This window comes from Phragmites australis, chromosome 11 (assembly GCF_958298935.1).
Source record: "Phragmites australis chromosome 11, lpPhrAust1.1, whole genome shotgun sequence".
Classification (NCBI taxonomy): domain Eukaryota; kingdom Viridiplantae; phylum Streptophyta; class Magnoliopsida; order Poales; family Poaceae; genus Phragmites; species Phragmites australis.
This window is the reverse complement of record NC_084931.1, coordinates 29,752,992-29,767,516: the sequence shown is the minus strand read 5'-3', so window position 1 is coordinate 29,767,516 and position 14,525 is coordinate 29,752,992. Positions and strand designations below refer to the sequence as shown.

Genomic DNA, 14,525 nt, shown 5'->3' with positions numbered 1-14,525 from the left:
ATGGCTCTCCTCCCGCCGCCGCGTGGCCTGCCGCCAGGTCTCGTCTTCTACCCCTCGGACGCCGACCTGCTCTCGGCGTACCTCCGCCGCAAGATCGCGGGCGAGCCGCTCCCCGCCGCCGCCGCCAAGTTCTTCCACGACGCCGACGTCTACGCCGCCGACCCTGACACTCTCACGGGGGGCTACCAGGGAGCGCCGGGGAGCAGGCGCAAGGGAGGTTATTGGTTCTTCCTCACCCACGCGAGGCCCAAGAACAGCAGCCGGCAGGTCGGGGACGGCGAGGGCGCGTGGTGCTCCGTCTCCGAGAAGGCCGGCGCCTGGGACGTGGTCGACGGCGAGGGCCACCGCGTCAGGCGCAGCCAGATGTTCGCGTACAAGCCCAAGAACATGAACGGCGGGAGCTCCGACTGGTACATGGTGGAGTTTGCCGCCGAGGATCAAGAAGATTACCAGGGCCGTGGCGGCGAACAAGAACAGCCCGTGCTGGTTCTTTGCAAGATCTACCAGTCGCTTCGCCGCGTCCATCCATGGATTCCACTGCATGCGCCAGGTTTCGTGACCTCTGGTTCTTGGACAGGGTGCAGCGCCAGCAATGAGTTTCGTGTCGCGCGCGAACGGAACGCCCTATGATTCTGATCTGCCGTCGGCATCGTCTTCTCTTCGCGGTGGCCTGGACTTCTCCGAGGTTTTGATTAGTGCATATTAGGAGCGCTCCATGACTTGTCTGCATGTTTTGTTTCCACTGATGGGTGACCATGACTGAGACCTTGGCATCTTTTGAAGTTCTTTGACATCTTCAGTAGTTGCTTCGAACAATAGCCTATGCAGTCCAGAGTAGTGTAACTGTTGGAAGTTCAAATGTTTTTTCAGTCTGAATTTTGGGGTGTTTATGCAACCTCTTTGTTACCATGCATCTGTTAACAAGAGATTATTGGTATTAATTCCCTTTGATGATCTTCTTTTATATGTGACTCCTATATAATCATGTGTCCGTCTCTTTTGGAAGGCCCAGATCTGTTATCATCTTTGAGTTCAGATGGCACACCATAAATGTAGTTAGCATTGTGTTTTTCCTATGTACCTGGGAAAAGCTTTTTTGGAGCCCAAGCTTGGTAATGGATCTTCAGGCTCTCAAGTCTCAGCTAGTCAACTGAAGCTAGATGACAATTTAACATAAGTAAGCTCTGTCGTTTGTGAATAATCGCAGCATTAAACACTGTTCTTCCCGCTAATGGCCACCCTCCAAAATGATTTCAAAAAAAAAAATCAACCACAAGGAGATGACATCCCTAGCTTTGTCTTGAAGAAGTGGAGCATTGAATCCTGACTGATCAGAATCCAACGAGAGACTCTACTAACTGAGCTATCGCTTGCTTCTCAGCAACCAAATCAGATTTACGTCATACATCACACCGGATGGTCGATCTATGAAAAGTGCGTGTGCACAAATTCTTTCTCGCGTGATAGGCGCAATCTCATCGGTCCTCCATGAAGGCAACCACTAAGTATTCGTAATTAACATCTCAATTGCACGACTGCAACTCAACACAGATCAGGCAGAGCGAAAAGGCTAGAGATCAAAGTATAATTTCACAAGGAGAGGCAGCCGGACTCCTCGATCTCATCGAGCGTGGAGGATTAGACGAGGTCGAGCAGGTGGTGGACGGGCGGTGGCAGCATGGTGGCGAAGCCGGCGGGGAGGGGAGGGAGTGGCGACAGTGGCCTGCTGCGACGGATGCTACCTGTCTCGCTGCAGCACGGGCCCAACCGACCCGATCTAGCCTTTCAGCCCATTTTGATCTTTCGTATTGGGCTTGAAGCCGCTGGGATGAGAGGCTAACAGTGCCGGCCTGGTTGAGGCGGGCCTTTGGTGCATCGAGGATCCAGGGGCTATTTGGTTAGTGGTTGCAGCTCATCTCATGCAGTTAAACTTTATCAGTTGAGATAAGTCTTTGTTTAGTTGTTATAAGTATGATGGGATAAGTTTTTTTTGCTAGTTCTGTTTGTCATAGACTAATTTTGTTACTAAAATTTATCACAGTTGTGACGTACATTTTATCTGATAAAAAATGTACGTGTAACCCTATTTTCATTTATGCGAATTGGAACGTGAGGATTTTTTAAAATTCTAATCTTCAACTAAGTCAGGTTTCAATCTTGGTAAAGGAAGACATCATCGCGAAAATATGAGTGTTTTGGTCATCTGTTTAGCTATCTCTTTTATGTACATATTAGAGGTGTTTGATGTTGTTAGGTCTTAGGTGCTAGCGACTTTATTGTTTGATATTCCATAGTTTTTTATCTCTTTGTTTTGAGAATGGGAGTGTTTCCTTATAAAAATTCTATTCTTCTTTAATGAATGACAGAGCTTCTATTTTATTTTTGGAAATAAAAATTGATAAATAAATAAATATCAGATAAAATAAATTGACGACTGAGATAAGCTAAACATCCAAAGTTCACGTAGCGGGAATATCAACTTGCATTTCCCATATAACCGCGCCGACACCGACTCGAGTCGCATCTCCTCCTAATCGATCAATCGACTCTGCATTATTTCTCTCGGCGCCCTTTGTTTCTTGCGCTTGCCCTCGTTCTTCCCTAGGCCCTAAGCCCTTCCACTCCACCACATCCCCATGGCTCCCCTCCCACCGTTCCACGGCACGCCGCATGATCTGCCCCTGGGGTTCCTCTTTACCCCCGTGGACGAAGACCTGCTCGCCGTCTACCTCCGCCGCAAGCCCACGGGCGAGCTGCTCCTGTGTGCCGCGGGCAAGTTCTTCCACGACGCCAACATTTGTGCCGCCGACCCAGCCACACTCACGGGAGACCGCCTCCCCGCGCCGGCGACGAAGCGCGACGGCCGTTCTTGGTTCTTCTTCACCCACGCGAGGACCAAGACGAGCCGCGGTGGCCAAGAGTTCTTGGCGGTAGGGGACAGCGAGGGCACGTGGCTCACCAAGAGGACCGGCGCCAGGGTGGTGCTCGACGGCAAGGGCCGCCGGGTTGGGCGTAGCCAGATGTTCTCGTACAGGCCCAAGAACGACAAGAGGTCCGACTGGTATATGGTGGAGTTTGCCGTCGATGATCAAGATGAGGATGACGAGGACCGCAGTGGTGATGGCGAGTCCCTTCTCGTTCTTTGCAAGATCTATCAGTCCCCCCGCTGCGCGTGCCGCACCGATGGGTCCGTGTTGAAGTTAGCTCCCGTCAAGAGCGCTACATCGGAGTATATCCTCCCAGTTTATTGATGCCGGAGCCAGAGGCGTCGCGAGGTAGGGCAGCGACGTTGGATTGCAGCTTCTCGGCGGTCGGCGGTGCCCATCTCGCTCTGGATTCGCATGACGTGCTCTGCTCCTAAACTGCTGTGGGCATCGTCCTCTTGGTGCTGATGTGGTTCTGATTTGGAGCGTTCTCTCTTTTTTGCGATGTTCTAAGATTTCTGTCTAATTGGATTGATAACCATGACTGGGCTCTTGGCACTTTCTTGAAGTTCTTTGACATCGTTTATTTGGTTGCTGGAAGATTTCACAACCATAGCAGAGACCAATTTTGCCTTCATAACCATGATTCATGCGGCAGCTGAATGTTAGTGTTTATTCAATCTGAATTTTGACGTGCTTAATCTCGTTATGACTCCCTGTGGTGCAAACATCTGCTGCTGCTGCCGTTGAGCAAAGAACTGGCTCATGAACACTTAATAGAGCCTTTTGTTTACTGGGACAATTGATGTATTTTTCCTGGTGAGAGGAAGAGTATCACTACTTCTCTGTTTTCCTAATCTATTTTTTGAGAGGTACATATCCCGAAAATAGTAGGGATCAAATCCCCCTAGTGAGCACCCACGCCGGCCAAAAGGCTCGAACTCTGGCGGGTTCGACGCACGCCAGGCGTCTTACCACCCGAGCAAACGCTCGGTCTCCCTAATCCATTTCTTACAGAGCTGTGTCTGCACACAACTTCTCGCATGCATGAATATGATTTGTGCAAATCACAATTCTCCCATAAAACAACTAATAATCAACATCTCGGATGCAACAACTCAATTACAGACAACTATGTCTCCAGTTGCACCGATTACACACCGCCATGCTCACATACACAGATCGAAATCAGGTCAGGCAGATCGAAAAACAGCTAGAAACCAAAGGTTCACATGCCTAATCACAGCGAGAGGCCGCCGGACTCCTCGTCCTCGTCGAGGGTGGAGGTGTAGACGGTGTAGAGGGACCAGATGAGGCCGAACATACCCAGCAGGATCCACCCCAGCAGGTTGTTGCTCAGCCCAAGGCTCAGCCCGGTGCCCTCCGTCGACATCCGCTCGTCCACCAGCGCCAGCGCCGGCGACGCCGTCATCGCGCTCGCCGCGGCGAGCAGGGACGCGCCGGCCGGAGCCGATGGCGCCTTGCCGTCGCCGTCCTGCTGCTTTGAGTAGGCGCCGCACCGCACCTTCTCGGCTCTCACTCTCAGCCGAGGCAGCCCTGCAGCCGTGCAGCAACCTCCCTCGCGTTAAAAGATATCTCTCTACAGGCCGCAGCAGCTGACTGGCGGCGTTCTTGCATCAGATCTCAAGATGACGAGCTTACCTTGAGCCCGCGACGGCCTGGCGACTGCGGCGCGGGCGACGAGGGTGGCGGCTCCGGCGGCGCTGACGGTTGCCATTGCTCACTCGTTAAGCTAACGGTCTGGTGCCTGGGTCTAGCTGCAACAAGTGACCGATGGAGAGTGGGGTTCTTGGTGGTGTTATTCTCCAGGCGTTCAGCCAAATTGCTGCCACTGAAGTGTGGCTGCCAGCTGCTTGGTTATCCATGTGTACACGCTCTATCCTTCTGGAGCTAATGGGCGCTGGCCACGTAGACCCGGCGATTCCCACAGCAAAATAAGCAGGCGTCAACACTGCCACATCATCGCGCGGCGCCAACCACCAGCTTCGATACAGGCGCAGCACAACGACGTGTAGAATGTAGCATTGCAGCCTGGACAGATACGATAGCAGCCGCATCAGAAGTGAACAAGTGAGGCAGGGGACTTGCATGTTGAATTGACAGGTGAGACAACGATAATTGAAAAAAAAATGCAGAAACATAAATTGGAGGGGAGGGAATAGCGCCACAGGCAACAGATATCTGCTTTCAAATTGTAAGAAAGTAGCACTCAGGTTCTCACAGATCCACTAAACAACTAGGATACAGAGTTAAACAAACTTTCCTCAGGCAAAATTCCGAATACTAAGATCATCTTCAACTATATTCTTTTTGTTTCGTTCCCTTCTCGATTTCTTTCTCCGTTCTCATTCCCTTTATTTTCTCTCATCTTCAAAAACTTCCTTTCGAGAGAAATCGCGCAAGGAAAAGAAAGAGAATTCCGTCCTGAAGAGAATGACATTTAGAACCGTGAAGGAAAATCATTGAAATGCTGAAGGTAACAAAAATCCCTTCACAATAGAAATTTGGACCGTGAAGGGAAACACTTGGCCATGTGTCTTATCCGAAAATAGATAAACAGAGGTCCTGAAAACTTTGGCGCAGACATGAGCATGCGCTGGGATAGTTCACTTGAGAGGAATGAACCTCGAGGAGTGGGTAGCACCGATACCGGGCCTTCCGTGCTTGACGGGCTCGTAGCTGATGGAGAATTCAGCAAGATAGTGCTCAATCATCTCAGGCTTGATCTCAACCTGGTTGAACGTTTTCCCATTGTGCACTCCAATTACGCTGCCTATCATCTCTGGCACAATGATCATGTTGCGAAGGTGAGTCCTGACAGGCTCCGGCTTCTCACCAGCAGGTGCCTCCTTTTTCTGTACATGTTCCGAAAACAATGAATGATCTAAGGTCTTCAGTTTTGATGATCTCAAAGCAATGGTGCAACAGACAAACCACAACAGTGTTAAATTTATCATACTCTTTTACACTTGATGGCGCACAAATAACATAGAAATCGTGAACACACTATCACCTTATCAACATGATCACATGAAATCAGAATATATAGAACTATGTACTGTCACCAATGTATATCATACACCTATTGTTTTGTATTTACTTTTTTTTTCATGATAACATTCCTTGAGCCAACTATACCCACCCGTTTCCACGAGAAGAATGCATAGACATTTAACTAGAAAGCATTGAATCTGCATGGCAATGATAATACGACAGGCACACAAAGTTTAAGGGGCTAGACATACTGTTCATGAGTACCCTACAACTTAAGCTCTATTGAAGTATTCTGTATTTTTCCGAAAACAGATAAAAACTCTCCCATCTGAGGCTCAACAGCCCAGCATATATCATCAAGGCCATACCCTCATTTATCCAACATCAACATCCAACAAGACCAGGGGCGGAGCCAGAAAGGCCTGTCACCGGGTGCTGGGCCTGTGGACAGGTGCTGAGCTAATTGGATTTGTTCCAAATTCTAATATTTTGGTCCAAATATACATAGATTTACCTGAGACGAATTGGGCTGGACCCGTGCTGCAGCACCCCCAGCACGGGCCCTGGCTCCGCCCCTGAACAAGACCATAAATCTGGATTTGGCAGCTGATAACTTGTTATGTACTTATAGCAAGTGTATTGAACAAATATCAGTCTTCAATGGCATCATCAAACTCTTTTGATCCGGTTTCAAACAGTAAAGTACGATTCAGATGTTGCAGTCTTGCTAAGAAGCTATCAAGCAATGATTTTCCAATGACACAAAACAATACATTCAGTTGGTTCCAGTAGAACTTGGCATCTCCTGACTCCTATTACAAAACGGAGTAACATAATGCTAAAAAGTTACCCAAACACCTTAAATTGACCATCACCACTGTAGATCTGGACCAGGGTATTTTGTCAAAACATCAGAAGTGTAACATAGAAGCACCATCGAGTCATCCACCCAGTTTGACTCTTAGAGTTGAATAAAGAGTAAATTTTACAAACCTACAACTATTTGTACATTTGTAACGCAAAAATACAACTTCTGAGACTTATTTCATAAAAATACAACTACTTTTGCCCTTAGCAATGCAAAACTACAATTTTTTAGTCTGGTTTCACCCGTCTGCCACATATTTTCAGCATAATGGGGAAAACGAGTAATGTATGGCTGACGGGTGAGATAAAAAAAAAATAGTTTTATGTTACTGAGTGCACAACTAGTTGTAGTTTTGTAAAATATATCTCAAAAGTTATAGTTTTACGCTACAAATGTACACATAATTATCGGTTTGTGAAATTTACTATTGAATAAATGACATGTGCTAACATTTCATTTCTGCAGGACCATAGAGTTTATGGGCAGGACAAAGGCTCAGACGTAATTTTCCTACTCCCCCTATCAAAAAGATCCAAAACCATTAACTGCAAAGCAGAACAGAAGGCCCCCTATCAAAAAGATCCAAAACCATTAACTGCTAAGCAAAACAGAAGGCTATTATTCACGTCTGAAACTACAGCCCCTAAGAATCTACTAAGTCAAATGACTCCATATCATACATCACAAACATGATAAGCGAGCAATCCACTAAACTAAGTTGCAGAGAGCCAGCCATGCATTACCGCCTTGCGCAGCCTCTTGACGACAGCCATAGGCTTCCTCTTCAGCCCCCTCTGGAACCTAAAACCACACAGAAATATTCAAATATAGAATCAAAACAACGAGCGAGACATCCTCTCCAATGCGAGATCCCATCCCCGCAACACTTGGAAACGTTTGGAAATGTCTTAACCATCCATATAGTAAGGTAGGCGGGAAGCTCGACTGCCCCTATGCAATATGATATTATGAAATTGTAATTTAGATAAAGAATTAAGGATATGTTCGACTCTGGCTTTAGAGGCGGATCCAGAGAGGTACAGCAAGGGTATATGTTTCCGTTTGAATTATTGTTTTTCAGTAGACTTCTGTAAACTTAGTTTTTTTTTAAGTTGCAAAACCTTCATTACTATTATGCAATCGACGGAGGTGTCGCCACCTCCGTGGATATGGTAAGATCTTTGATTTTCTATGTTTTTTGAAAAGTTTGTATTGCAGTTTGCAAGCTTGCTATTGAGATTGTGTCACAAGCGCGAGTTCTTTTATCCATAACAACGGGTATCAGAGTTTTTAGTCGTAACATCATGTTTATGCAACTGCTACAATCTCGCTCATTTCGTGGAAAGATGCAAAATGGTCACATAAGATCATATCAGCTGATGCAACAAAATGATACTCCGTATTCCAAAATCAAGCATTACATGGATCTTTCATGCGCTAGCATCACTCTGCCAGCAAGCAGGCTACAGCTACGCGAGTTCTGTAGCGCGAGTGACCACATGTAACATCCTCACCGCGTCAGGCAAGCAATGCTACGCCGATCGGAAGCGCGCCTCGCTCTTCTGGATGGCGGCCTTGAGCTCGCGCTGCGCCGACGCCCTCGACGGCGACATGACCAGGTCCTGCCACACCGACGACGAGCCGCCGGTTGGGTGGCCGTCGGCGTAGAGCTCGTGGACGCAGTTGGCCCCCTCGTTCAGGCTGCGCACTCTCTCCAAGCAGCCGATCTCTTCGGGGTCCACCAATAGGCTGCTCTCGCCATCTTTCCATCCTATCAACTGCAACATGGAACAGGCTCTGTTAAAATGTGACACTCACGGAAGGCACGGACACGGGAATTCTCCCACTTCTCTGTACGAATTTAGGATGGGTCCCATATGAACTGTGCGAATTTAGGCCCCCATTTACCACAAAAATTGATACAAAATTAATGTGAAACTCCTGCGTTACAAACGTGACAATAACTGTTTATTGACCGCAGTGATTATACATTTTCAGCGTCAACTTCTCTTAATATATGACAGAATTATCATCATGATTATAGATTATTATCACTAATATTCATGATTTTGCGATATAGTGCATGCAAATTGGTTTGTAGGAAATAAGACTCAAAACGGTGAAATACGACATGTGCTGACACGAAGCCCAATTCTCCATCCAAGACGGGCTGAAACCCTGGCCTGATGGCCCGTGAAGCCTAAAGCATCCGCAGTGGTCCATAAGGCCCAACATGAAAGGCTCAAGCTCAAAACTTGGCACACAAGTCTTCTAAAAGTTCCATCCAAAAGATCACCGAAATATGGAATTATTTGCGCTGTCTAGGACAGCATCATCTTCCAATGCAGATTAGTCCAAGATAGCATTTTCTAGAAATCCAATGAATACCTAAGTTGTATATCTCGTCGAGAGCTTCGATTTTCACATATGGAAGATGTGATTTGGACTTCAGAGCTAGGAGACATGGGCCCCGCAATGAGTGCTACGCTGAAGCATCCAAATCAGAACAGTGTCATAATGGACAAAGTTGCAGATCTTTCGAGAGCTACAATTTAGAGTCCGGATGTGGGAGAGAGATCATCCTTGGAAGGGAGAGCTGTGAAAAAGAAAAGTCTAAAACCAACTTGGAAATGTGTAAAACGAGTTGTAATTTATTTCCATCAATATATTTCATGTATATGTTGGTGGAGCACACCCCAATGCACCTCTAGACTATAAATATGACTCTAGGGGTGCCCTCAATTGTACACCAATACATAATTTCGAGTTGAGAGCCACAAACGGCGGCCTCACACTGCTAGCTTAAGCAACATAGTCTAGTTGTCTAGTTTATTCTAGTTGGCTAATTAGCCTGCTCTAATTATAGTAGCCCTTGATTCAAGAACGCTCTAATTAGGCTCTAACTAGTCATGGCTCTAATTAGACCAAAGTTCAAGAGCTGGATTTGATCACCGTCAGGTACGCTTATGAAGGTGTTCGTATCGTTTATCTTGTGAAGATTGATTTGCCTTGCTAGAATATAAAGCGATATTGTTTCTCTCTTGGTCTTGGTTATTGTGATTATGCTTAATCTTTCGTTTAGTCTAGACTTGACGATTAGATGTGATCTTGGTGATTAGATCTGATGGTTGAACTATCATAATAACTAAGGTATGATATAAGCTTAGCTAGGCATTTTTGGCCAAGCACTAATCATTCTCAAGCTCATATTCAGCGAACAACTGAGAACTGAGGGTACGTATACCCTTCCTGTGTGACACCCTGGGAAGACGAACCACGAGGGTTTAGTAGGTGATAATCGGGAACGGTAAATATGCTTAGCTTAGCAATGTCAATTCCTTGTGGATACGATAGCCCTGAAATACTCTGGGTGAAAGACTACAGACAACCCGTGCGCTTGCGATATTTATATTGTGCACGTAACTAGTGTCAACATTATTTCTTGCGAGATTCTAGCAAAATTCTTGTGAAACCCTTGCGTAACAGGGCTCCAATGGATTGGTTTTGTCATGTAATGCTGGGTTGCTGGCCTTGCCAGGTTAGTTTACTTACCTTAGCAGCACCCATTGTGTTAGTGCTGTAGAGCCTCGCATTGTCGACAAGGCTGCAGTACCTGTTGAAAGCGGTTGCAAATCGCTTGTGAGACTGCAGCTGCGATTTCACCCTCACTGCTCTCCCGGTGATTACAGCTCTCCTGCAAATTGTGAACTTTTAGTAGTGCACAGTGTATGAATAAAAGTATTAGACACTGTTGACTGACATATGATCGTTTTAATGTGAGATATTCAGAGTCCATGCATGACAATGCTGACAGAATGAAAAAATGACTGTAACGAGCAAAAGTAGGCATGAATGAGCAGAATGTTAGTGACATAGTGGCTAATTTTGGCATGGATTAAGCTATGAACTGCACCTGATTCCCCTGACAACTGCTAGATATGCATCACAGACCACACCAACGATCTCAATCCGGTAAGGCTTCCTTGCTCTCGCCTCATCCTCCTCTTCGGTACTAGAGCCCTCAACCGGCTCCCAGTACTCCTCGGTTATTGTCCCATCGTCGGTGACCTTGTAGCCATGTCCCATGCGGTACCGCTGCCGGTGCACGGCCCTGGCCATGGCTATCGTTTGCTGCACAAATGGCTCCCACGACAGCGTGCCGTCCATGATCACGTCTCGGCCTTCGTTGAGAGCGGTCACGAGGAGCGACGAGGCTGCGTCCAATGATGACTGGTGCACCTGCATCGTGATCGTGGGTCATTGAGGCCTGATTCTCGGGCAGTTGAACATGTGTACTAGTAGAAGTGTAATATCATGATGTATTGATCTGGAAACTATCTGTAGTTTACAATGTGCACACAAGGTTGCGGCTTCTTTGAAAGTCTGAACAATTACAATGTTGAATGTTGTGATATTGTGTATTTTGACTTGTTAGCTACTCGGATGTATTGCATTACTCGTGATATATTATTGTTATTCTGATAGCAGAGATGGTAAAAAGAAATAAAAAAATTTACCAGCTCTGCAGTCCGCAACATGTCATTGTGGTGGCCTCTCGAGCTAATGGCGCGGTAGATAACATCGGTTTCCTTAAATGCATCTGCCTCCACCACCACTGCATTTGCTGCTGCTCCAGACCAAAATGCTCTGCAAGTCAAGAAATGCATAGCAGGGCAATCAGCTTATACCTATAGCCAGAGAGTATCATATAAGGTGTGCTCTGTCTTCTTTAGCTGCTCCAATTGCTTTGATAAAAGTCACCAGGAATGTTTTTTCTTAATCAATTCTAACGAATTGGAATTTCTCATTCATCTATTCTTCATTCCGATGTGACAAAATGTGCTGTTTCGAAGACCAAATCAACATCTTTTCATTTTGCCACGAAACCAGAAATATACGATGAGCAACACACTTTAAATGGAAAATAAACACTACCTTAAATAGTAGAAATGATAAACTTACTCCTTGAGTATATCTTTAAGTACAGTGCTCTTGCCGGCTCCCATCCCACCACCCATCAGGAGTATAACCGGGCTGCGATCGCAATGCGCTACCGGGACCATCACATCGTTCCGTGGTGTCTCATCACGGGAAGATGGTCCTATGGCCTTCAGCTCCTCCACCAGTGTCGAGAAAAACCTAGTCACCTTCAGGTTTTTTGTCACCCTCTCGAATCTCTGTTCCCTGCGTTCAGAGGAGAATCACATCCTAGATGTCATTTTTGGTGTGAGAGGAACAAGAGACGTTTGCTTGTACAGTTTAAATGGGAGAGGATGAGATTGTTGTGCGTGACTTTTGAAATAGAACAACCATCTCTGATCTAATTCTAAGTATTTCCTCTGTTTTAATTCCTCTGTTTGGAAAATTCATGATCTTAGGACTTTAAAATGCTGCAGTTAAGAAACGTATTAAGCATACAATTCTTGCAGCCTTGTTAATTTTTATTAGACTAACATTTTCTTGTGGGTGATTCAATAGCTGAATCCAATTACAGTTCTAATATCCAGCTGCACACTTCTATTTACGAACTAAAAGTCACAAACCCACCATCAGCAATAAATATCCAGAACGGAGGGAGTAATTCTTTGGACTTCAGAAGATGCAGTTTCAGCTGAAGTGCCCATGTTGTAATATGAAAATGATCTAGTGCACGTTAGCATACTAGTTTATTAAGATCCAGGCAACTAGTACATCAAGGAACGAGATCCAATACCAACAATAAATCATATATTCTCAAAATATATGATTATCGATATATTTTTGTAAATGACACTCCTGCCAAGAGATCACATGATTTAACTCGTACATAAGGTAGGTTGAAGTACAAAGCACTACTAAAAGTAATCAAGGAGACTTGGGAACTAAAACAGCTTGACTGAATGAGCATAAACAGAACAAATATCAACCACTTAGCAACCAGGTATTTAGCATAAGGGTGGGTAATGACCTGGTGGCCTCTAACACCATGTTCTTGAACCTTCTTTTAGGCGCACCTTCTACAGTGAGAACCTGTCGAGATCACCACTATATCAATATGCAAAATATACGTTCAAGAAGGGTTTAACTAGGAGACAATAGATGGTAAATCTGATAGGTCATTGTACTCCCTTTACCTGAGTAATTATGTAAGTTGCATATTTCCAATGGAAGGAGAAGTAGCCAAGTATGCATTTGTCAATCTCTTCTATGAACTTAACAATCAGGGGCTCAGGATCAACGCTGTTTTCGAAGAATGAAAATATGTTCTCTTCATAGCCCTTGTTCTTCCTCAGATAATCGTAAGCTAGAGTGCACAGGTGGGGGCATTCCTTCACATCATCAAAGCCAATTTGCCTAGCTGAAAAAGGGCCCAATTTTCCTCATGAATACAAGCACGGCAAGAAGGTGGGAAGACAGGGCAAGTCCCAAGATCACAAAATCGGCATAGCATAATATGCACAAACTATAATCGCAACCACACAGAACATGCCGCATGTGGAATCTAGATCTAGACTATGATATGGATGCGGTAGAACCATAATTTCGTATAAGCAAGTTGGCTCAACGCAAATCTCTCCACGGCACCGATTATTTTACACTAGTCAAGGTGCTTGTGTCCTGGTATTCCGAGCTGTATCCTTATATCTTGGGCTGGGCCAAGTAAACAAAACAAACAGAAATGGGAACCCCGACGAGTTACCCCACGTACCCTAATGAAATGGATCAGTGCTAATCACTGCTCATTAGTAGCAATGATACGAGATTACCGCACATCCGAAGAGTACCCATGAGCCAAAACTGAAACGCAACGCTGCTATTTTCTCCTGAGATCATGGATGTAATTCGATCTAATTGTCACTTGCAATTCAAAGAACAGAGCCAATCCATGGTGCTATGACTATCCAATGCCACCAGCAGCAACTGCAACGGTATACGGGGAGGGTCGAGGAACCGTACCGACGTAATGCGAGAACCTCTCGAGCTCCTGGACGCGGCTGGCGTCGGACACCACCAGCCGCGGCGCCACCAGCTCCGAGGCGGGTCCCGTCCCGTCGTACCTCATGCTGCCGCGCTGCCGCCCCCCTCCCTCCTCTCCTCTCCTCTCCCCTCTCTCCGCCGGGCAGGCAGGCAGGCAGCGTCAGAAGGCCGCGGAGGGCAAGCGGAGCACGCGCATGCCGGCCAGGACCGTGCGGGGGCAGTCGGGGAAGTGGACGCCGCGCAGCGCAGCGCCGACCGAAGCAAGGGCGGCGGCCGGCGCGGGAGCTGGAGACTTGGAGTGTGAGAGTGCCGGTGGCGTGGCCTAGTACCCCACGGAATCCACGGGCGCCACCGCGGCGAAGGCTATGAACTGTGGAATAAGATCGGGGCGCGTCGCGCGGAAAAGCCGGCGACGAGGGCGCAAGGCGGAGGAGATCGATGGGTGGGTGACAGGTGACTGGGTGGTCGCGTCCGCGCACGCGCGCACTCGCGGGGGGGGGGGGGGGGGGGTGGTAGCGACTAACGGTCAACGGCGCGCTCTCCTCTACCTGCTCGGCGATTTCAAGGGACCGGTGACGGCTTCGGCGCGGCGGTCCCGCCGTGTACCATGCCATCAACGTCTGTTTCTGGATAGGGGTGCCCGCACTATCCACTACTACTAGTATTCACAGCCCACCACCATACCGGAATGTCAAGCCGACGACGTTGATGGCGCAGTAGGCGTCCTATTTGAGTTGGGATGCTGGTTCTGATTTTGCCTG

At 47.0% G+C, this 14,525-nt stretch overlaps 5 protein-coding genes across 7 annotated transcripts; 2 read left to right on the top strand and 3 right to left on the bottom strand.

Moving 5' to 3' along the window:
* LOC133884151 (NAC domain-containing protein 83-like) lies at positions 1-630 on the top strand. Its single transcript, XM_062323511.1, has one exon. The coding sequence runs from the start codon at positions 1-3 to the stop codon at positions 628-630; it is 630 nt and encodes a 209-aa protein (XP_062179495.1).
* A 2,006-nt stretch (positions 631-2,636) lies between these two features.
* On the top strand, positions 2,637-3,251 carry LOC133884150 (NAC domain-containing protein 14-like). The gene has a single exon (XM_062323510.1). The coding sequence runs from the start codon at positions 2,637-2,639 to the stop codon at positions 3,249-3,251; it is 615 nt and encodes a 204-aa protein (XP_062179494.1).
* A 730-nt stretch (positions 3,252-3,981) lies between these two features.
* Positions 3,982-4,762, bottom strand: LOC133885759 (photosystem II reaction center W protein, chloroplastic-like). Of its 2 annotated transcripts, none has more exons than XM_062325501.1 (2): positions 4,587-4,762; positions 3,982-4,499 (listed from the first exon to the last, which is right to left on the bottom strand). In XM_062325501.1, the coding sequence occupies exons 1-2, from the start codon at positions 4,660-4,662 to the stop codon at positions 4,165-4,167; spliced, it is 411 nt and encodes a 136-aa protein (XP_062181485.1). In that variant the 5' UTR covers positions 4,663-4,762; the 3' UTR covers positions 3,982-4,164. The 2 variants fall into 2 exon arrangements, with proteins under 2 accessions (XP_062181485.1, XP_062181486.1); XM_062325502.1 differs by having other exon boundaries at positions 3,982-4,481; positions 4,587-4,754.
* Positions 4,763-5,484: 722 nt separating this feature from the next.
* LOC133884149 (small ribosomal subunit protein uS19-like) lies at positions 5,485-8,251 on the bottom strand. Its single transcript, XM_062323509.1, has 3 exons — positions 8,229-8,251; positions 7,551-7,608; positions 5,485-5,800 (listed from the first exon to the last, which is right to left on the bottom strand). Exons 1-3 carry the CDS (start codon positions 8,249-8,251, stop codon positions 5,552-5,554), a joined length of 330 nt encoding a protein of 109 aa, XP_062179493.1. The 3' UTR covers positions 5,485-5,551.
* Positions 8,162-14,271, bottom strand: LOC133884621 (calmodulin calcium-dependent NAD kinase-like). 2 transcript variants are annotated; one of them, XM_062324093.1, is made up of 8 exons: positions 13,744-14,266; positions 12,921-13,144; positions 12,755-12,816; positions 11,770-11,991; positions 11,325-11,454; positions 10,721-11,046; positions 10,360-10,501; positions 8,162-8,585 (listed from the first exon to the last, which is right to left on the bottom strand). In XM_062324093.1, the coding sequence occupies exons 1-8, from the start codon at positions 13,847-13,849 to the stop codon at positions 8,340-8,342; spliced, it is 1,458 nt and encodes a 485-aa protein (XP_062180077.1). In that variant the 5' UTR covers positions 13,850-14,266; the 3' UTR covers positions 8,162-8,339. The 2 variants fall into 2 exon arrangements, with proteins under 2 accessions (XP_062180077.1, XP_062180078.1); XM_062324094.1 differs by having other exon boundaries at positions 8,413-8,585; positions 10,421-10,501; positions 13,744-14,271.
* Between the last annotated feature and the right edge of the window lie 254 nt (positions 14,272-14,525).